Source organism: Urocitellus parryii, chromosome 7 (genome assembly GCF_045843805.1).
Source record: "Urocitellus parryii isolate mUroPar1 chromosome 7, mUroPar1.hap1, whole genome shotgun sequence".
In the NCBI taxonomy this organism is placed as follows: Eukaryota; Metazoa; Chordata; class Mammalia; order Rodentia; family Sciuridae; genus Urocitellus; species Urocitellus parryii.
This window is the reverse complement of record NC_135537.1, coordinates 33,305,323-33,330,080: the sequence shown is the minus strand read 5'-3', so window position 1 is coordinate 33,330,080 and position 24,758 is coordinate 33,305,323. Positions and strand designations below refer to the sequence as shown.

Sequence of the window (24,758 nt, the reverse complement as noted above, 5' to 3'; positions counted from 1 at the left end):
ATATTAGACATAACATTGGTCAGAGTACTCTAGGTCATGCTGCAATAACAAACATTCCAAAAAATTTCAGTGACTTCACACAACAACTTGATTTCTCACTCACACTAAATATTCGCTTTAGGTTAACTGAGGGATCTGTTCTAGGTCCTGCTCCCTGTGGGACCCAGGCTGATGGAGAAGCCACTAAATAAAGCATTTAAGGTATAGGGAGAGAAAGAGTATGCCAACTTGTGTGTTAGGTCTTAAAGCTTTCACCCCAAAGCCATGCGCATTATTTCTGCTCACATTTCTTCAGCTAAAATAAACAAATACTTACCCACCACTAACTCCAAGCAACCAGGAAAGTAAAGTTTTTAATCATATTTCTTATAATAAAGTGGAGACCTAGAAATACTTCATAAAAATATCACTAACAGGGGCTGGAGTTGTAGCACTTGCTTAGCACATCTGAGGCCCTGGGTTCGATCCTCAGCACCACATAAAAATAAACAGATAAAAATAAAGTTATTGTGTCCATCTACAACTAAAAAAAATATTTTAAAAAAATTTTAAAAATAAATTATCTTAACTTATCATTAAATAAGTAACATTTAAAACAAAGGCTAACAAATATACCCAAACACATTTTTCTCTAAATATTCAACTACATTCTACTATTGTCCGTGCTCTGAAGGTTATTTACATTTGTTGTATCTGTAATGGTACAAATATTTTATAATAGTCTTCTGTTGTACATCTCTTCCAATCTCTGTTCAGTGACATCTTATTGTTAGTCTACCTAATTAGGTATGGTGGAAATATTAGTTTTCCATTGCTATGACAAAATGCTTGACAAAATACTGCATACATACAAAGAAAAGAGATTTGTTTAGCTCACAGTGTTGGAGGTTCAAAGGGATGGCACTGGCATCCGCTCTGCTTTGGTTAGGGGACTCTTGGATTTGTCACTTGGTAAATAACAGCAAGGTGGGAGTACCAGCGAGAGAGAGAGAGAGAGAGAGAGAGAGAGAGAGAGAAAGAGAGAAAGAGAAAGAGAGACAGATCACATGGTAAGACAGGAAGCCAGGGAGTCTGAGGAGGGGCTGGTCTTGCTTTCTTTAAACAACCCTCTTCCAAGAACTAACCAAGGTCCCACAAGGACTATATTAATTCCTTTCAAGGGCAGCACTCCCACTAGGCCCCACCTCTAGAAGTTTCCATCACCTCCTACTTTGTCACACTGGGGACCAATCTTCTAACACATGAACACTTCAGCGATAAACCACATCAAAACCATAGCAGTGGGAGTGGTTACACTATGGAAATCAGCAGATACCACAAGTCAGGGCTTGATTTATTGTTATGTTGATTGTCTAGACTCAAAAAAGTGATGGAGAAAATGTTAATAATACAGTTTAAAGTATGTGGTGTCTATAATGGCTTTGTTGTGGATGGCACAAAAGTTGGAGGGAGCATTCTTCCTGTATTCCAAAACTACCATCTTGGCTGGGCACAGTGGTGCACGTCTGTAATCCCAGCATCTTGGGAGGCTGCAGCAGGAGGATCATGAGTTCAAAGCCAGCCTCAGCAAAAGCAAGGCGCTAAGCAACTCAGTGAGACCCTGTCTCTAATAAAATACAAAACCGGGCTGGGAATGTGGCTCAGTAGTCGAATGCCTGAGTTCAATCCCTGATACCAAAATAAATCAATAAATACTATCATCTTACTAGGTAAAGAAGTGGCTCATGTCACTGAGAAACAAGTGGAGTTTGTCTCATTTTTTCTCACTGATTGATGTAAAGGAAAATAATTGACACTGTCCATATTGAAACTAGGCTTGCCACTTGTAACCACTGTAAGATTTAGGCAAAAATCAACAGAAGTATTTTGTGACAATCAATTTGCCGTATAGAATTTTAAATAAAAAGCATTATATGTCTTAAAAAAAAGGTTAAATTGACATCACTGAAGATGGTTATGCTTGAACTATTCTAAATGTCATTATGGGATGGGTAAGGTAGATTCAACAGAACATAATTAATGCACTGATGGTTCCCCTTTAGCTGAGATAGCTCCCTAATCTGCATACATGAGGAACTGAAGTGTTTAGAAAGCCAAAGTTCTGAAGTAAAACAAACTAGGCTGAAATTCAGGTCTATCTTTTTTTTTTTTTAATCATCAAAGAGCTGATTTCTATTTATTTTAATTTTTTTAACAGGTACATGAGATTTAATGAGATAGCTCATGTGAAGAGCACACTGTGAAGTTTTTTTTTAAACATCAGAAATTTATTAGTTGCTCAACATTATATTGATCTTGACATATCATATATCATATATTTGTTTCAAATGGGGTATGAATTCTTATTATTCCCACGTGTACAGATTGCAGGATCACATTGATTATACAGCCATGTTTATACATACTGCCATACTAGGGGAAGGGGAGGGAGAATAGGAAGGGGATAGGAAGGGCAGCAGAATACAACAGGTCTATCTTTTTTCTTAATTTTTCCCCCTTTTACTTTAGCTAATTTTCATTTTCCTTATTTGTTCAAAATGTATTATTATAGCACTCTGTTTATAGAGTTTGTGAAAATTATATCTGGTAGTATAGTAAATCACCATGCCAGTATTTAGCAGAAAATATCTGGGTTAAGTTGATTTAGACTAAGAAGTAGTGAAATAATCTGGGATAAATCACTGAAATGTCAGAAGTGTGTACTATGTACTTTTATCAGTATATAACACTTTCTGGAAAGTGCACCAAAATAATAATATCATTATTACTGCTTCCTAATAATTTTTAAAATGAGGATTATAAATACATCAAGTGGAATAATAGTCTATTATGAATTTGTTTATTGGTATTTCCTATTCACTATTTTTTCACATACATCAATATCTTCGATGATTCTAATTTTCAACCATTGTGATTACAGACATTAAAAAAATAAAAAGCTTTTCATTTTTTTAAACAGTCTTGCTTGGAGATATAGACATAAATTAGTTAACAGGTCAGAATTGTAGTATTAATTTGTTTATTTGAAACATTGTCTTAATTTATCAGTGAGTTAAAAATTTGAAGAGTTAAAAATCATTTTTTAGTTTTATTTGAACTTGATTCTTTCAACTATCCCAGAATGAACATTACCTCAACTTATTCTTGTTACTATGCTTGTTCTATATTCTAGAAAATAAAATATAGTATAAAGTATTTAATTTCTAGATACTTTTTTTCTTTTTATAGGTCCTAAAAAGTGAAATTTTAAAATTTCTTTGTTTAAATGATAAAAAGATCATAATTCTGTGCAGTTTCATTTTTTAATCTCCTCTTGAAGTGAGGGATATGTAATTAGTAAGCATTATTAGTGGTAATTTCATGAATAAATTCCTGTGCATGAAAATTGATCACACCTTTAAACAATTTTGATTAATTTTTTTCATAGATTTTTAGATAATATTATTCAAGTTAAATAAGTAAAAATATGATTATATATAGATTCTAGTTTTTTCTATATAAAATTTCCATCACACATTTGAATTAAAAATATTTATTTAAATGCATCTCATGTATGAGAACATTCACATACAATGTTTAAAAGCATAAGCCTTGGAGCCTGAGAAACTAGGATTGATGCCCATCAAATAAACAATCAGAAACATATCTATAGACAAACAAAATTGGATTTATTACTTGCTATAGAAAGAGAGGCCTCAAAACTTGTGAAATTGTGGGACATCTCAGCCAGAAGTAGTTAGAGAAATTTGTTATAGGATTTTGGGCTCATATTAAGGAATTTGGGGATGGGTTCAAAGAAATGGAATCTTATGAATTTGATGCTGTTAGAAACCAGGGTAGTTTGAATATCTTAAATTTTTATCTAGGAGATGGAAGGAACACTACAGTGGTAGAGTTGTTCCTGGAGAATAGTTACTTATGGCCCTAGAGCACGGGAATGTTTGGTCATTCTTATTGGTCTATTTGCCTTGCTTTTATCTTTGTTCAGAGGAGATAGTAGAGGTATTGTTTTGGCTTGTTCCATAATAGTAACAGTGAGCCCTTGGCTGATGTTGATATTCTGTGAAATTGTTTATATTTACTTGGGGATATGAGAGTGTAACTGGTACCAACTAAGCCATCTACAATTTGAGTGTTATAAGAGCATTATTTTCTCTCAGTGGTTTTAAATTCTTCCTCTGCTGATGTGCTGTGGTAAATATTTGACAACCAGCTCACCAAAGAAAAATGACCTGCTCTGCAGTGTCTGTCTTATTTCTAGGGTATTATTATTCTATAGATGATTTTAAGCTACTAGTGTGATGTCACTAAAGATAGTTTACTGGCTATGTTGTAGACAAGGTAAATAACTTTATGTTCAGTTTATACATCTGAAAATTGAGGATGGTGATAATAAAACCTTCTTCACAGGAGTATTTTGAATAATGAATAAGTGGATAAATGTAGAGTGAACATAGACCATCTGTTACATAGCCACTCTTAAGCTAAACCTCTTTCACCATCACCGTCATCACCACCACTACCACTGCTACCACCACTACCATACCACTGTAATAACTATAAAAAAAATCACACCCACATTAATTTACAGCATAAATTACATTACAGAAATGTAATCTACCAAGTAGACAAAAATGCTCATGTTGGCTAATTAGGACATCTCTTTTGATAGTGATTGAGAAATGTAGTAAAATTCTTACTCTTTGAAGCTATTTATGAAATATATTTATTCATTAGACAATAGAACTTTTATTTTCCTACAGATCTTTTCTTTTTATTTTTCCTCTTATTCCAAACCTTTTTCACATAGTCTCTCAAGAAAATATGTACTCAACTTTTGTTTTTCCTTACCTTCTACATATAAAGTTTCACAGATGTGGCTTCCTAAATATATTTCATTTCATTCCCTTCCACTGCCTTACTTCCATACTTTCTTTTGTGAATCACTAAAATAATCCAATCGATCTTCCTGCCACTAGGTTTGTTCCTGTCCCTTGGTTTAACCAGAACCAGAACGTTGCAACCAGATTACCTGTGAATAAAAAACACCTAATGACATCCCTTTTATGTACAGGAAAAGATAGTTCAAAATACTCAACATGATTTAGAAGTCTTTTTCAATTTTCACCTGACTTTCATTTCTGACATCTCTTGCTACCCTTGGGTTTGATCCTGATTTTCTATTTATATTTCACTTGTCTTATGCCTTTTGTGCCATTTCAAATTCTTTGTACAAATAAATATAGCATAAACAATTTAAATATATAAAATAATGTAAAATATTTTGTATGACATAAAAATCTGAAATAATAATTTTTTTAAGATTAGAGATGCTTCAAGATGTAGATTCAGCTATATAATGTAGTGCCATCTAGTGGTAACTGCTTTTAGTTTTTTTTTTTCTTTCTTTTTTTTAGGTTACACACTGGGGGAACTTCAAATGCCCTCTGACCCACTCTCTTTCTTTGCATTGGGTTGTTAAGCTTACTGTTGGATCTTTGGAAATCATATTTATAGAGTTTTTTTTCCTTAAGCTTTAACATTTTCTGATTTACTTAAACTCTGCCATAAGATGCAACTCTAACAATAGTATGTAGGATTGAGGATAGGATGCCATATTCTAAGAATTGCAGAGATGTCCAGGTATCATTAAATTAAAACTCAAGTTGTTTGTTTTCTTATATTTAGTTCTTTGGCAAAGTAAAATTAACTCTATGATAACTCTAAGACTGACAAAGAATTATTCCTTTTTACCCTTTTTTTCTGCCTTTCTCTAACAGTGACTGAGCTTCTGCTAAATGTTAGGTTCTATATTAGATATTCTTGGCACTGTTGGAATTGAATTATCCACATGAATATTGATGGTTGTTAACTAACTATTGCACTTCTTTTTTTTAAAGAGAGAGAGAGAGAGAGAGAGAGAGAGATATTGATTTTAATATTTATTTTTTAGTATTTGGCAGACACAACATCCTTGTTTGTATGTGGTGCTGAGGATGGAACCTGGGCCGAATGCATGCCAGGCACGCGCGCTACCACTTGAGCCACATCCCCAGCCCTTGCACTTCTTTTCTAGGCTTTTATTTGGCTAATTAGTGATGTGCTGTGGTAAATATTTGACAGCCACCTCACCAAAGAATAAAGACCTGCCAGTGTCTGTCTTATTTCTATGGTGTTATTATTCTATAGCTGATTTTAAGCTACTAGTGTGATGTCACTAAGGATAGCATTGGGAGAAGATGCTCACAATCAACTCTTGGCTACAGCAACCACTGGATGAGGAATTATGATCTATTGCTATACTCTTCTTTTTCATTTGAAATCATTCTCTCCTTGGCTTATACTTCATTAGACAACCACATGTTTTCTGTTTCTGTACCCTTTTCTTCTATGGTAGCCTTTTATTTACTCGTTGTTTATTTTTTACTGAAAGAGTAGCAATATTAACTTATAAGCCTAGATGTCATGGAATTCTCAATTGAAATCAAATCTCTCTCTGGTCTTAGTAATAGCATTGTGTTTAGCTATGTGTAATATTAAATCTCATAACTTCAGTGCTTGAGTAAAGAAGTTTGTGGGATTTATGTATGTATGTATGTATGTATGTATGTATAAAATCAGTCTGGAGGTAGAGCTGAAGAGAATACTACTGTTCAAGGAAGCCAGTAGAGACTGCTACTACTCTTGCTTACTGCCCTTTATATTCTACATTATGTGGTGCTCATTGTTCAAAGAGAACTTTTGAGTTGGTAGCAGGATTACATTATAGTCAAGAATATAGAAGGGGAAGGCATGAAAGGTGTATGCCAGCAGGTTCTATTTCTTTATATTAGTAATAAATTGCTTTGGTAGAAGCTGTGCCTAATAGACTTTCATCCAAATCTTTTTGGCCTGAATTATGTCACATGGCCATCCCTAGCCACAAGAAAGCCAGGAAAAGAAATTTTTTAGACTAGGCACACAGCTTCCCTTAGTAAAATTAGGATTTTATTCATAAGAAAGTAGAGAAATTAGATATTATGTAGGCAAATATGTTTCTCTCTTGCCTTTGTACCTGAGTCAACCCCATGAGCTCTATAAAATGATTTTTCCTGTTATCTCTTAACTTTCAGTTTAAACAGTATGTTTAAAACTGATATATAAGTAAAAGTTGTACATATATTATGGGCACTATGTGATGTTTCCATACATTGTATACATTGTATGGTGTTTAAATCAGATTAAACATACCCATCTCCTCAAATATTTTTCATTTTTATGGTAAAAATATTAAAAAATCCTTTTTTGTAGCTTTAAAAAAATACAGTACATTATCATTATCTAGAGTCACCTTATTAGGCAACACCACACCAGATTTTCTACTCCTCTGTAACTATAACTTAGTACCCACTGATCAACCTCTCCCTGATACTTTCTGCAGCCTCTGATAACCAGTATTCTCCTCTTCTTTGAGATCAACTTTTTGTATTCCATAAACTAGTGAGATCTCTCTGTGTCTGGATTATTACAATAAACATAATCATGTTTTCTTCTTACTTAGTAATATCTTTTTCAGTTTGGAATTCTCTTTAGTGTGTCTTGTGTGACATATCTAGTGTAGATATAGTCTCTCAGCTTGTTCTTATCTCTCATTCATCTCTAAAGGAGTGCTTTGCAGAACACCATATTCTTGCTTGGCAGTATTTTCATTTAGTACTGTGAAAATCTCATGTCATTCTCTCCTGGCCTGTAAAACTTTTCCCAAAGAGTTTGCTATTGGGAAAATTATGACACTCCTATATGCTATTTGTTTCTTTTCTCTTGCTGCCTTGAGAATCTTCTCTCTCTCTTTTAAAAAATTTCTTTATCTTATTTATTTATAGGGCTGAGGATCAAACCCAATGGCTCACATGTGTTAGGCAGGCACAATACCACTGAGTTATAACCCCAGTCCTGAGAATCTTCTCTTTATTTTTTATATTTGAGAGCTTGATTATAATGTATGTTAGGGTAGACTTTGTTGAATTTAATCTGATTGGTGACCTTTGACCTTCCTGGATATTTGTATATTTTTCTAGATTTGGGAAGTTTACTATTATCTTTTCTTAAATTATATTTTTATTTATTTATTTTTATGTGGTGCTAAGGCTCGAACCCAAGGCCCCATGTGTGTGAGGCAAGCACTCTACCTCTAAGCCACAACCCAGCTCCAAGTTTTCTATTATTATCTCTTTGAATAAGTTTCTCTCCCTTTGGCAATCTCAAGTCCCTCTTGAACTCTATTAATGTGTAATTGCCTTTAATGCTGTCCCAAAGTTCTCATAAATTTTCTGCATTCTTGTTCATTATTTTTTCTTTTTTCTCTTCTCTGTATTTTCAAATTGCCTATCTTTTGTACTAATTTTTCTTGTGTTTGATCTATTCTGTTAGTGATGCTTTCTAACACATTTTAAATCTCATTTAGTATATTTTTCAGTTCAAAGATTTCTGTTTGATTTTAGAAAATTTCTTCCACCTGTTAAATTTGTTAGAGTAGGGAATCATTTCTCTGTGTTTTCTTGAAGCTCTCTGAATTTTCTTATAACCGTTGTTTAATTCTCCACTGAAGAGTTGACCCACATCCTCAGGATTTTGTGCCTTATTTTTACTATTAGATGAAATAATGTTTCCCTGAAAATTCTTGATGCTCATTTGTGTGCTATGTCATTTGGGCATTGGAAGATTAGGTATTTATTCTGGTCTTAGTAATCTTTGTTTGTTTCTGTCTTTCCAGGAATTCTAATCAGATTGTTTATTTTTTCTGAGCCTGTAGTCACTTCTACTATTTTAGTACTAGATGGAGCCTTAAGTCTAGTTGGGCCATGAGCCCAGCATTGATGTTGTCACTCTTGAAGCACCAGAGGGTGATCCAAATCCAGGTTTGTCCCAAATCTGCAGTTGCTCTGTTGTTCACCATGAACTATGGGAGTGCCTAACAAAGGCAGTCCTTTCTAAAAGCCTCCCTGTGGTGCTTAGGTAGGCCCAGATACCTTGTCCATGATAACTGGCCTAAAGTCAGGCATGTGGAATTCTGCCTGATTCTTAATGGAATCCCAATGGAGGGCTGGCCCCAACTTCCTATTCTACATATGTGGCTACAATACTGTAGTGCTGTGTCACCCACAGAGCCCACAGCCTGCCAAGACTATCTCAGCAGTGGGATAGGACTAAGGTCACACTGCTATGGACTGCCTACCACTGAGGATGACTCATGGTCCTAGACCTCGCAACCAGCCACAGGTTAGCTGGAAGAGAAGCATATACCTACAGGCTTGGGGATCAGAGCTGTTAGGTTCTGTGTAATATTAGATTTCACTAGCTTGGCACTGATTTCTAGGTCAAAGTCCTATGCTTACTTCCCTGTCCTACCATTAGTGAATAGAGTCTTCTCCACACAATGTTGCCCCATGTTGGGATATTGTTTGTGAAGGAAGTCTATTGGCCACCAAGACTGATGGTATAAGTATCTTCACATTCTCTGAGGTGCATTTAGGCCTACTCAGCTGCAAGTTGATTCTATCCCACTGGAGTGTGGATCTCTACCTGGTACCTGAGTAGGTCTAGAGGCTCTGTCTGTGAACACTGACCTGGTAATAGCTGTGCTGTCTGAGTTTGAGGGACAGGTGATGGAGACAGTCCCTTAATTGGCAAGGCTGTTGCTGAGTCATATCTGAGTCTCATGTCTGTAGAGATCTGTATAGATATGGGGCAGGGTACCCCAAGACCACTTAAGGGTGGCAGTGATACAGACCAAGCTCAAGTCTGTCCCAATAACATACAGGATTCCACCTGATGCCATGTTTGAGGCTCTGTCTGTGACCTGGATAGAGGGTTCTTTGTTTCTTCCTGCTTGTGGGTAATCCCAACATTGAGCTTCAAGACAGAGAGAGTTTCTCTGTTAGTTTTCATGCCTTCTGCCAAGTGGGTGGAGTTTTACTGCCCATCTCTTTGTTGTTTGAGGTTGGGGCAGGGGTGTCACAGCAGTCACTTGACCATTTGGATCACATGGTTCTAGAGACTAAGACCATGGGTACTAGGGCATGTCATGAGGCTCTAATCAGCACTGGATTTCATTGTGGCAGACCTGATGCTGGTGTCAGGTCTAAGCCTGTACTTAATTTATTCTTTATCCCCAATATGAAGGCATCTGTCTCCAAGATGTGATGTATTGTTTAGAGTCAGGGAAGGGGATTTGTGGGGAACTCTTTCTTTTCTTACTTCTTCAATGGATCTTTTCTTATTGTAACTAAAACCAGGCATTAAAGTCTCTTACCTGGTTTTCCTTAGTTCTTGTGAAGATAGTTTGGTGCTTGAATATAGCTCTCTTCAAATTGGTCTGTCTAGGAGAGGATGGCTGGAGGATCTCAGCCACTATTTTGCTTCTCCCCCATGGTATTATTTTGAACCTTAAGTCATGCAGTCTTATGTGCACTTCAGCTAGTTTAACTTAGAACAATTCTAGACATCAGTGTTCTAGGGCTTTGGTAGGTATAATACCTTCTTTCTTAAGTCCTGTGTTTCCTACCTCATGGATGGAGCTACATTAAAATGTTTCTGGCCTTACTCTATTCCCTGTACTGTCTTAACCTTTTGGGAAGTGAGCATAAGTAGCGATTCTCTTTCTTCTTACTCTTGGGAACAAGCTGCTGCGAGAGAGCATTCTCTGTCCTGTTCCAACCACAAGTTTTATAGGAGCATATCAGAAAATAAATGGTCTTGGACCAGTGTTTTCCATGCCCAAATGGACATGTCTCCATGATTCTGAGGCATGGTATTAGGAAGCCCAGTTTTTATAGAGATATTAACCAATTCTCCAATATTACAGTTTTGTTAGTAATACCAATAATACTTTGTCCAGTATCTGCTTCTTTCTTCTATTTGTAAGTTAGCTGAGAATTTGGGTGGGAAGTATTTTAATGTGAATTACTGTTAAAAAATAAAAGCTGCTTATTGCCATTGTTTGATATATATTGATTGTGATTTTTTGTTTGTTTGTTTGTTTGTTTTTTTCTTGGTACCAGGGAGTGAACCTAAGGGCACTGAGTCACATCCCCAGCCCTTTTTATATTTTATTCTGAGACAAGGTCTTGCTCAGTTGTTTAGGGCTTCCCTAAATCGCTGAGGCTGACTTTGAACTTGTGATCCTCCTGCATCAGGCTACTGAGCACTGGGATTCCAGGTGTGCACCACCATACCCATTGAGTATGGTTTATTATTTCTTTCTAGCCTTAAGTAGAACAAGCATAATGTCATAATTACCATGAAATTTAATATTAAACTGAAATCGTGTAATTTTTGTTGTCAGAAGACTTAGAATTCATTAAATGACTTTATACTGTAAAACTGGAATTACTTTAAAGAAACCATGTGATTTCAGCATATATAAGATCCCTAAAGTGCTTACTTTTCACAAAGGAAAACCCAGTTTCCATAGAAACTGAGTGCATTAACATTACCATACTGGATAAGATAGTAGCAAAGGACTTTAGTGTCTCTATCACAGATTTGTATCAGCCAAGAAGATCTTAGTTGCAGGTAATAGAAAACTCACAACTTGAGATTTGCTTAAAAAACAAATTTTGTTTACTTCACTGCAAGCTCTGGAAGTACATCTTGATTCTGGTGAGGATTGATTCTGAATCTCATGTAATATGACTCAAGACTCAAATTGCTTTGTATTTTTAATTTTTACTAACTTCATGTTGAATCCATTTTGGAAAAACTCCTTCCATCCCATCTAATTCATGGTCCTAATTTGACTTCTAGTAGCTGTGAGAATTATATGAACCCTTAATTATGAAACAAGAAATCTGTTTTTTTTTTTTGTGTGTGTGTGTGTGTGTGTGTGTGTGTGTGTGTGTGCTGGGGATTGAACCCAGGGCCTTGTACATTCGAGGCAAGAACTCTACCAACTGAGCTATATCCCCAGTCCCTATGAAACAAGAAATTTGTATCAAATAAATATCGGGAGAAGTTACTTGACTGGGCCAGATTAGTTTGTTGTGCTAATTATTGAACAGGGCTGGTACACACAGATTTAATCCAAATCATGGAGCTGAGAATAGACAAAATATTCTTTTCCTTTCAAGAAAGAAGAGAAATAGATGACAAAGAGCCAATAACACATATTCATTATAGTCGATTCCAGAGTACATATCCTATTTTCTTCATTCATTAGTTGTTAAGTAACCTAAAATTTCACCTATTTTTAGCCTAACACATTTTCAGAGAATGGACATAAATTAAAGGTTAAGCAAGTAATTTCATAATGATTTTTATTTTCTGTCATTTACTTTAAATATTGCTTCAGAAACTTTGCTATGTAAGTGACAAAAACACATAATTGATCTGGTGGAATTCATGTTAAAAGACATGTCCTCATTCAGAAGAAAATTATAGCTTCATTTAAAAAAATCTGAATACTTATCATCTTCATAGCCTCAGATATGCTTCCTAGTTGATATCCTCTTTGGATGTGGTATTTAATAAAAAATTGACATGTTAAGAACACTTGTTGAAATTTAACAGCTTTTTTTTTTTTTTAAACAAAGCTCAGACTCACCAGTGTTTTTTTTTTTTTTATCACATTCTGTCTCATGATCTTATTTAGGGCCTACCTCTTGCAAGCTTCACACTTTTAACCCTCCTCCTTGCACTAATACATTAACTGCAGAGGAACTTTGTGGAGGAATATGGGTGGAGAAGCTGGTAAGAGGCCAAGAAAGCTTTATTGAACAGAGATTCACTTTAAAAATAGAACAGAATTGTTAAAAAGAGGTGTTTTATGAAAGTTTTACTCTGGGATGCAGTGTTTCTTCACTTAGAAAAGATTGCTTGAAATTTCCATCATATTTTTTATTGCTTTTGTAATTTAGATAAGTAGATTTAGGGCTAACTTCTTAAGACTGGGATTGGAGTGAAAACAGTGGCATCCCAAGATATAATTATAAATTACTTTCAGCCACATTTGAAGACTATCTGCTAGAGTTAGTCCATTTTATAGTATTTTATTGGTAATAAAGAATAGAGGTATACAACTATATATCTTCCAGAGAATACATTGTGTATGTAAATAGTGAAGCTGATTAAAATGTAATTTGAAGCACTGCAATATTGGTATAGAGAGCTAAGGAAAAACCTGCCTATCATGCTGACATGCAAAATGTTAAGTGCTGTTTTCACTGTGTAATAAAGGAATTCAGTACCTGAAAGACAAATTTGATTTCTTTAATTGATTTAATTGAGTCAGATCCGAAGGTACATCATACAGAAATAATTCATGTCAGTTCTTTCAGCGTTGTGTCCAGATATATAACATGCCATGTGGGTATTTACTGGCACATAAGCACATAGGAATTATTTAAGAAGCAAGCATATTTTTACCCAAATATTGGTATAATAAAAGTTCCCACATTTAAATAAAATATATTTTTTTAAAATTTGTTTTTGCTTTGTCCTGGTAGTTCTAAGTGATCTGTATGATCTGGTTTCTATGAATTATCTTCTAAGAAAAAAATTTGTCTAGTAAGTGCTTTCTTGTACCTACCATTGTCTGCAATAATTCAACTTAGTTGTGTTCTGGTAAAGTTTAGAGGTAAGCTAATTGTCAGACCTAATGCTCTATTTTCCAAAGATTCCTTCTATTCTCTTATTAAGAAACAGCTTTTCTTTATTTCCTTACATATCCCTATCTCAAACAATGGTTTTTATTCCAGATATTTGGAAAAATCACTCAAATTCTCAAACCACTCTTATAAAACAATAAAATATCACAAAAAGTATTCAGTAGCTGGGAGAATGAAGAGGTTGTACTATATTAAGATTTATGCATCAAAGAACCATCTTTTGCTAGTTCACCTGAGAGTGGTATTTTGGGTAATCTGTGAGTTTATTTTTCAAGGTAAAATACTAATAAGGAAAATAAGTTGTGTGTTATATTGTAGATAGGCTGTATAATTAGGTAAATAAAAATTACTTTTAACATACTGTAAAAACTTCCTTGCATGTACTAAGTAAATATTGAGTAACTTCTCTGTCCCAGTCATTGGAAAAACATGAAGAAAATGGTGATTGCTGCCTGTAAAATTTATATTTTAGCATGTGGCAATAGATAGTAAATGTTTCAGTTAAACAAATCATAACTAGAAACTGATAAGTGTTATGAAAATATTGAAAAAATAAGGCCGGTTAAGGGGATTAGGATTTAGAATGCATGGATTGGAAGAAAAGATTAAAGTATTAGAGTGGTTAGGGTAGGCTTCCTTGAGAAAATGAGAGTCAAGGCCTGAAGAAGGTCTCTACTGAAGACTACTTGAGGATATCCGTACTGCTGCTTGTAGGAACAGCATTCTAGGCAGGGGGAGCTGCTAGAGCAATGATTCTAGAGTGAGAGCATGTAGGGATGCCAACATGACTGGATCTGAGTGAACAGAGGGCACTGGGAGAGGACACCAGGAAGGAATGGGTGCCAGATCCCACAGAAATTTGTTTTTCATTGTAAGCATAACTGGGAATTATTGCAGGATTTCCACATATTAGTGACTTACTGTGACAAAAATTCTTGAAACTATGTTGAACTGGACTGTAGGGGGATATAGAAGAAGCATGGAGACAGGTTAGGAAGATTTTGTGGTAATTCATATGGGAAATCATTGTGACTTCACCAGGTTTATACCAGCTTAGGTGGTAAGGAGTGCTTGGACTCTGGATATATTCTGACAATAGATACAGTGGTATTTCTTCATGAATTGGATGAGCAACTAGAAGGAACGAACTGCCTTTAACTAAGATAAAGAATCCTGCAGATACTTAAATCCATTCATATATATTTCCCACATTGTTACACACTGTATGATGATTTTTCCCATTAGGTATATACATACTTAGGATAAAAGTTAATTATATAACAAATAATAAATGAATAATCTTAGTTTTAGTCTACAATAAAAAAATCTGTAAGTGGCGTTTTGGAGTTCAATAAAAGGAACTGCAATACTAAAAGAATATAAAGATGACAGGGCCTTTCACTGATGATCATGGGAAGTAGTTGTTAGCTAAACTTAAACTTCTTTCCTCTTCTGTTTATCCTATCTTCCTCATTGTATTTCTTGATATTATTCTCAATGAACCTTTCTTTACTGAGGATTGTTTCTAAGACTTAGTTAAAACACCTAAAAGAAGAGCAATAAAATAATTACTTTAGGTTTAAATCATCTTCTAGTACAGAATAGTTCCCAGTCTTCATGTCCATCTTTGACATAATAGTTTTGAGAGAGATGGAGAGGTAGATTGGGTTACTATGGAAAGCACCAATTGTGCACCTAGAGATTTGAATATTTAAGGCCTTCATCTTTCAGATATAAGTAGAAATAATTGTGAGTAATATAAAATTAACTTAAACTGGTATCTGATTTATAGAATTTTTGTATACTTTATCAGTCAATGAATATTAAAATTAAAATTCTCATAACACTTTTTAAGCCCCTCATTGGCTTCTTCTACATGTATTTGAATAAATAATTGTCTGAAGTACCTATAAAGGGAATAAACAAAATATGTAAAAATAAAAAGTTAAAAATGGGGAAAATAATCTTAAAAGGAGAATAAATAAAGTTTTGGAGGGTGATGGAGAAGGAAATTTGAGACCTTGAAAGTCAGTGGAGAGTGAAGGGAAAGCAGTAGTGTTATTAGAGATGTTAAAAATGAAAGTTGAGAATGGATAAATAAGAGGAGCAAGAAACAACAAGAATAGAGGAAGGCACTGGCCACAAAATGTGAACTAAAGTTGAAGGAACCACTACCAAGAGACTCATGGAGCTGGTGAAAGTGAATGTAAGGAAAAGTAAAAAGGAACAAATTTTGCTATTATTACATCTACTGCAATGCTGTTTCTGAAATTTTCTGGACTTATCAGCTTGGAAGAAATCAAAATATGCTTTGGGACTTTTTTTTTTCAGTTTGATGTGAACTGTGAACTCTAAATAAAACAATTAAATTTTATTATTGCTTAGCATTCCTTTGAAAATGATCTGTATTTATTTTATTTTACTTTTTGGGTACCAGGGATTGAACCCAGGGTTGCTTAACCACTGGGTTACATCCCCACCCCTTTTTATTTTGTGAGATAGGGTCTTGCTAAGTTGTTTAGGGCCTTGCTAATCTTCTGAGGCTGACTTTGAATTCAAGATCCTCCTGCCTCAGCTGCTAAACCACTGGGATTACAAGCATGTGCCACCATGCCCATATTGCCTTTAATTTTCATTGCCTTTCTTTTTGAGGAATCTACAAGACTTTATTAGGAATCTCAGAGGTGAAAAAAAAAGTCTTTCTCTCTCCACTTCCCCCATAGTCTTTGCAAAACCTACACTTAATTGTAGAAGGAAAATTTGTAGATGATTTCTGTACAAATAATTGAATGGTACAAGCACATATTGCTAGACTCTTATTGAAACTTGATATTTGGGAGACCAAAAAATAGCATGGTACTTTCATGTCTGTCCTCACACCTCAAACACTGGCCCTTTCTCAGTTTTATGAAAGTCAATTTGGAATCACTTAAATGTAGTTCTCAGAGGTGTAATATTAACATTTAGGTAATTGGCTTTTGATAGGGAGAAATCTGTCCTGTTTTCTTTTCTTCTTCTTTTAAAAATGACTGAAATGTCTAGGGCCATACTACCCTAAACTGTCTCATCTCTTCTCAATGACTGGGACTGGTGAAATGCTAAGTGATAAATTAAAATAAACAAAACTTCATTTAAACTAAGTGTCTAACCAACTTCTTAGTTTATGGAACACATTATTTATATTAAATTTCCACAGAAATGTTGCTTTTCCTTTGGGGAAATATTGTCTTTTTACTAAAAATTAAGAAATATATTATTGAATAATTACCAAACAGAATAGGCCTGTTAAACTGTCACCACCTTGTTTGTATTATCACTATACATTTTATGGCAAAAGCTGAGCAGCAGTATTATAAATAACATACACAATGAATTCTGTCATTTAAAAAGTATTTTAATTTATTATGAAAAAATGGTTTATAAATTTCTAAAGCTGCCAGTTTTAAGGATAGTGCCCAGAAATGCCTGGGATCTAGATTGCATTTTGTGTTCAGTATTGTGAACATTAATCAGCTAAGTACCATAATCCTTCTTACAGGGTACATTCTTACTTGACCTCGAGCTATATACAGCCACATAGTAACAGCATTAAAGAATAACCCTTTTCTTAACAGGCCCATCACTAGAGGATTTTATGGCTTCTTCCTTGAATGATTGTTGTTTCGTGTGTAACTTTTTAATAATTGAGTTTTGAAATAAAATGTTTGTAAACAAGTAGATACTTTCAAATCATCTGATTAAGGATGGCTTCTATGATTTTGCTAGGGCTAGAAGGATTAAATGAAAGCACAGCCTGGCACAATGTTGATGTATTTTTGTCAACATGATGCTTCATGCTCGACAGATGTGAATTGGTTGAACAAAAGGTAAAAATAAAAATTTTAAATATTAATTGTGATGGGTAAAAACTGATCTATTTTATGTTTTTTTTGATAAATATAAATTGATTTTATATTTAAATGCTTTTTGTAGGAACTATAGGAATGCAATCTGTGTATTTCATATTTTATAGGAACATATATTTCAAATTTTTGATGTACTGTGTTTTAACAGCTTTCAATTTTAGAATTTGATTGCAATATTATGTTTAAACTATATAGTTAAAATTCTGTAATTTTATTAATGAAATATTATTTTCATTTATTTGGCATTATCCATGCTTTCTAAAGCTTTAATGAAGATTTTTAAAAAATTATTGATTCCTCAAGTGTACCTTATGTCCTTTTGTTTATAAAATGACAATTTTTAATGATCTATAGTAATAGAGGTTATGAGCAAGAGATTTTCATATAGGTAGTGCTTAATCAAAATAATATAAAATTTGAATTTGCAGAACTCAGTAATCTTGAAATTCTTCACTTTTAAACTCATTACAATTCTTTAAAATTACACGTATCTTAAAAAGTTAAAAGTATCTGCATGTTAAAAACCAACGTTTTCATGTAATCTTTAACTGTCTTTATAAATGTTTGCTATTTTGTATTTTCAGGGATTTGGTGGTTATTTTTTCTAATAACAGTATCAATTATAGTTAACACAAACCAAATTGGTTGGCAAATAGTGTAAGTATTAAATTGGAAATTACATATAAACATGATGAATTCATATATACAATATAAACTGAAAATACCTTAGGGAAATTAGGAAAATGATTTTAATTGGTAAAGAAATTTCATATTTGGAATTTTCCCATCAGTTTGTATGATTTGGAGACATGGAATTTTACAGCTTAATTGATAGGATTTCTACTGAAATATTATGCAGAGTCAGAAAAATATGGAGCATCTGGTGTGTTATATAGCCAGAATATTTTGAAATAGATTAAATAGTCCATATGACAAAAAGTATAAGCAATGAGTAGAAATGCTACTCATTAGAGTTTGGATGTTTAATATGTAATTTTCTATTAACTGGTCCCAGTTAAGGTCATTATAATGTGTTAAAAGAAAATAGTTGTAATAATCCACATTTCAATAAAGAGAAGTAAGGTGAATGTATGTCAGGTAAATATAAAGCAAGTATAAATATATAATGTTATTATATAAGAAAATAGGGTTTAATGGGATACATAGGAATGAAACTTAAGACACTATGTAGCATCACAAATACATTTTTGTCTAAAAAAGCACAATTTTGGATTCTGTCTCTCACTTTCTCAGAAACAAATGGTGCATATTATGCTCATGTGTGCACAAGTGCATGTATACAAATGATGTTGTATCCTTAAAGGAGTGATATAAAACAACACTCTAGATGAATTGCTTGATTACTTTGAATTATGATTTGTGGGTTAAATACTGTTAACTGCCTTTATAAATAGTTAGAGTAATGTACAAATTATCATTTTTTAATTTATTAAATGTTTTCACCTGATAATAATAAATGCTAAGACTTATTTATAAAGGCCAGTAGCAACGATAGAGACTAGAGACACAGAACTTTAATTTTCATTGATTTTCTGTAGTTCCTGAAAATACTATAGGGTCTAAGAAACATAGAAGTTTTAAAATATAAAGAAGAACAATTGATACAGTTCATCAGAATTATTTTGACAGAATATTTTAATATTTTAGAGTATTTGATGGCAGATAGTTTATTTTTGGGTAATCTTACAATGAAATCTTGCCTGGCTTCTGATATAGTTTTAGTATACCATAAGGTATTATACTTAAAAGTATATTTTAAAAGACCTATGTCCATTTTAAGTGATAGTGACTATAGTCATCCTAGGTTGAGATTTTAACCACTGTTCTATTTTTACTTAAATCCAGTACAAATCAGCATGTACAGTAAGATTCACATGCTTCAGGCAAATTTCATAATCTCTATGTCACAGTGATTGCTGGATTTAATATGGAATTCAATTTTCCTAAGGTATAATTTTGGAAAATACATCTAATAGCTTGCCAGTGGCCAATTATTAATGTACTTTCTTTTGGAACTGAATTTTACAATAAGAAGTAAATCTTTCCTATTTATCAATAAAATAGAATCCTCTATTATTAAAAACTTATTATATTCACTTTATATATTCTTTCAAAAATTCATACTATTTCCTAAGGTTAGGAATAAAAATTGTTTCTTTTTTTTTCTTGATACTTCTATAACACTGAGTGCAATGTTAAATATGTTACTGGCAATTTTTTTTAACAGCTTTAAGATTTCCAATAGGCAAATTAACTGGATGAAGTTGTGTTAGCATATTATAAGATCATAGTCACTAAGAAATGGAGGAGGGCTTTAGAATCATTCAGCTTCTTAAGATCAAGTATGGTGTCTTACTTGTTTCTATGTCCCTAGTCTATATTTTAATGTGTTATTCATTGTTTACCTACTACATATTTGTTAAAATCACATATGAGTTAAGGTCTACAATCTATGTTTCTTCATTTTAAAGCACAGATTCCCTGAGATTAAATAGCTGTGTTGGTTCAAATAACTGGTTAATAATAACAGTAGGACTAAGAAATGCAAATTTCTTAACTCTAGTGTTCTTTTCATGATATTCTATTACTATGCAAGCCATTTGTAAAAAAAAATATGACCAAAGTAAAACAAACGGTGCATATTATGCTTATGTGTGCACAAGTGCATGTATACAAACGATGCTGTATCAGTTAATACTATAATATTTTGGGGTTCGTTTTGATCTTAAATTTTAAACTCTAAGAGTCTATAGTTTTATGTAGCAATTGTAACCTAATTTTTTAATTAAATTCTATATGTTTTATATGTAATTATTCATATAAATCATATCCACTTGCTTAATTATAAAACAATTAGGGTACTGGTTAGTTCCTTCATTTATTACAATTCCTTTTCCTTTAAGGTTCCATGATAATCTGTCATGGCTTTGCATTTATGTGAGATTTGAAAGGTGGAATAAATAAATGTTATTGTCAAACAGTAGTTTTTGGTAGACAGATAGACAGAATGCAAAATCTTAGAGGCTTCTAGGGGAGCTCCTGTTAATTGGCCACCACACAGTAGGCCAGTGAGATCACTGGGGGAAAATTTCCAAAGTCTTTAGAGATATCAGCAAATTTCTAAGGTCCATATTGCAGACCCTTATTTTGGATCCCTTGGGATTAATTTCCCTGACCTTCATTCTTCTAGCCCATTCAATCTTCATGTAGCTCTGATTCCTGTATTAAAACCTTTCTTACTGGAAAAAACAGTTTTCACTAATGAACCCTTATGGATAAAAAAAACCTGGCAGACTGTATTCCAGATATGAGAGAAAGGGGATTCAGTAGCAAAAGGAAGACTTTAAAAGAGAGTGCTGATTTTGCTAGGTTGAGTCATTCCTCTCTATTCTTTTTCTAATCTTGCTTTTAGACCTCTCTGGTCTCTGCCCCACCCCACCAAAGTCAAACTGACAATCAAGTTGTTGAATCATCAAACTGGCCCTACTCTAACTTTTTTTTTTGTTTGTTTGTTCATGTCCAAGAAAAATCCTCACAACAGTTTTTCTAAACTTTTTGTCTCATTTTCAGGATTCCAATCCCATTGTTTCACATAGCTAGTTGTAGATATTATCTGAGTTCATACTAGAGAAGAGGGCAGTGTGAATATTTTGTTGACAGAATACCATGCATCATTGTATTATTAACTATATGTAGGTTATACCAATGTTAGAGACACATATTGGAAACAGTAAAAATTCTCTTCCTTTGAGACTATAAGGGAATATGAAGGTCAAATATGAAGATGAAGTAGAGAAGTATCACTAAGCAGGCATTAATCTTATTGAAGATGAAATAAACATTAAACTTATTGAAGATGAAGTAAATTTCTGAATCCTAGGGTTTTTTTATGAATAGTTGTTGGTGTTTTTAAAAATTACTTATCTCAAAAAAGAGATGGAAACATAATGTTATGACGAAAATTTAGATTAACCAATAATAGGAGTGATATAGGTGATGAATGAAAAATGAATTTTAAGAACTAGCAGTTAATGTTAAAAAGTATTCAACTCTGGAGGCAAGTCAGTTCGACTTCATTACATTTCCAGATGAAAGTGACAGAATAGAGAGAATGGAAGGAATGTTTTTCTAAGCTGTTGATAATTAGGGGATAGCTAATGTGTAGCAAGACAAGCAAAGAAGTTAAAATAAATACTGTTTTACAGAGTAGAATAGGAGATTGATTATCTAATTTCAGAACATAGTATATTTCATATATTTTTTTTGGTCATTTAATAACCACAACAAAATATCTTTGAATGACCTATTTGAACTAAATCAAATTAATCTTACTAAAACTTATTTTGGTATATTTTTAAAATGAAAAAAAAAAGGGTCAAAAGATTCATTTGAATTTATCCATCAACTTGGCAGTGAATCAGTAAAATATAAAATTGTTTAACTATTTTCTTCTAATTGGACTTTTGGCTACTTAGGAAAAGAAGTCCATCGGTGTCCAGAGATCAGAATAGAAGATACGACCAAAGGGAAGAAAGAGAAGAATATTCGCAGTATGCTCCTTCAGACAGCGCAATGCCCAGATCTCCATCAGACTATTCTGATAGACGATCTCAACTTGAACCTCAGTTTTATGAAGAATCTGATAATTTAAATTATAGGGATTCCAACAGGAGAAGTCATAGGCATTCCCAAGAATATATTGTAGATGATGAGGATGTGGACAGCAGAGATGAATATGAAAGACAAAGGAGAGAGGAGGAGTACCAGGCCCGCTACAGAAGCGATCCAAATTTGGCCCGTTATCCAGTAAAGCCACAGCCCTATGAAGAACAAATGCGTATCCATGCTGAAGTGTCCCGAGCACGGCATGAGAGAAGGCATAGTGATGTTTCTTTGGCAAATGCTGAACTAGAAGATTCCAGGATTTCTTTACTAAGGATGGATCGACCATCAAGGCAAAGATCCATATCTGAACGTAGAGCTGCCATGGAAAATCAGCGATCTTATTCAATGGAAAGAACTCGAGAAGCTCAGGGACAAAGTTCTTATCCACAAAGGACCACAAACCATAGTCCTCCTACCCCTCAGAGGAGTCCAATACCCATTGATAGACCAGACATGAGGCGTACTGACTCACTAAGGAAACAACACCTAGATCCCAGCTCTGCTGTGAGGAAAACAAAACGGGAAAAAATGGAAACTATGTTGAGGAATGATTCTCTCAGTTCAGACCAGTCAGAATCAGTGAGACCACCACCACCAAAGCCTCATAAATCAAAGAAGGGTGGGAAAATGCGCCAGGTTTCATTGAGCAGTTCTGAGGAGGAGTTGGCTTCCACACCTGAATATACAAGTTGTGATGATGTTGAGATTGAAAGTGAGAGTGTAAGTGAAAAAGGTAAGCTCTCTAATCACATTTCCCTGTAATTGCTCACACAAGAGTTTTCTTTTCAGATTGTATTTTGGAATAAACACTTAATAGTTAGATATTCTTCCCTTTATATCAAGTCTTTTAGTGGTGTTGGTCATGTGAGGAAAATCTCAGGTTATAAAAAGTGAGTATCTTCCATGTTCACATATATCCTATGTTCATGTATAAGAAAAAAGTCTGTTTTGTTAAAACCCCTGTCCTGCTTTGTTTCCGGAATTTTTCTTGCATCACTTGATGGCATATTTTAAAAATATCTATTAGCTGTTGTTTAAAAATAACATTTTTTGTGCGTCTATAAAAGTAACACTGTGTTCAATATAAAATATTGAAAACTTTCCTGAAAATGTAAAGAATAAAATTCGAGTTATTCATGTTTTTTTCTTCCAGATACAACCATTGTTAAACTTTTGTCACATTTTCTTTCTTGTTTTCCTATGCATGTATAGTTTATATGTTTATAAAATTGGTATCATACTATGTGTATAATTTTTTATCCTGATTTTTTTCAATTGATATCCTTTTCTTCAAACTATTAGATAGTCTTTAGAAATCTGTTTTAAATGACTGCACTAATGCTTGATCTTAAGAATGTATCCAAAACTAAATATTGCAGTTGCTTCCAAATGCTAGTATTAAATAATGTTACAATGGTTATCTTCATATATATATATGTTTATATATAAACATATATATATGTATATATATATGTATATATATATGTCTTCATTTTTGAGTATTTAAAACTATATGTATTTGGACTTTGGATTTTTAAAAATCTTCAATTCAGATTTCTAGATTGCTTTCCAGAAAAGTTGCAATATTCTCTACTACCATCAAATATGCTTATGCTTTTGCTCTGAATGCACCAGATCTTTTTAAACTAAATAGGCCACAAAAATGCTCTTTATTAGCAGAATGGAATTCATTTACCTTAATTTAAATTTTATTGTGAGGTTGAATGTTTCAATATGCTTATTGGTGTTTGATATCTTCTGTGAATCATCTTTTCATTCCTTTATTTCTTTGGTCCTTCTTATTGGGTATTAATTAATTTTTCTTATTGACTTTTAAGAACTTTTATATATTAGAATTTTACCTCATCTGAGTTATTTTTTTTCCAAATTTACTTCCTACTTCAATTTTTATCTGCTAATTTTCTTTGGTTATTTGCAAATATTGAATTTAGTATAGCTAAACCTTTGTATATTTGTTGATTTTTTTCTCATTATTTTCATCCTTAGAATTCTTTATTCTTCCCCAAATCAGTTAAATATTTAGGTGTATATTTTACCAACTTTTTTCTTAAACATTAACTTTTTAATCTTTCTGGTTTTATTTTGGTGTGTGACATGATAACCACTAGATTGGTGAGTATCTAACACAAATTGCTTGTACCAATCCCTGCCTCATCCTCCCCCAACTTTATCATAATATTTGGTCAGTAGCCCATTTCTTATTTGTAAGAATCAGGAAGAATCAAATGGAATTCAGGAAGGCAGATAGATATGATATTAATATAGTAATTTTATGCCATATCAAAACTAATTAGAAAAAACAAGAGTAGTTCTCATTCTGAACTAAAAACAGAAAATCAATTTTAAAAATAATTAACAAGAAATGAGGAGACCTGTGGGAAGAATCATAAAGTTTTATTGGATAACATAAAGGAAGATGTGAGTAGAGAAGTTCATTTCATGTTCCTAATTAGGAAAACTAAAAACTACGAAGATGCATGCCAAATAATCTTTTGGGGTTAAT

At 33.3% G+C, this 24,758-nt stretch overlaps 1 protein-coding gene across 37 annotated transcripts in view; it reads left to right on the top strand.

The window, feature by feature from the left end:
• Rims2 (regulating synaptic membrane exocytosis 2) overlaps positions 1-24,758 on the top strand; it is a 586,271-nt gene that overhangs the window by 251,982 nt on the left and 309,531 nt on the right. For all 37 annotated transcript variants that reach the window (XM_077801030.1, XM_077801026.1, XM_077801047.1 and 34 more), the window contains one exon: positions 22,045-22,967. In XM_077801030.1, the coding sequence (XP_077657156.1) occupies positions 22,045-22,967 (923 nt within the window). The remainder of the gene's footprint in view (positions 1-22,044; positions 22,968-24,758) is intronic.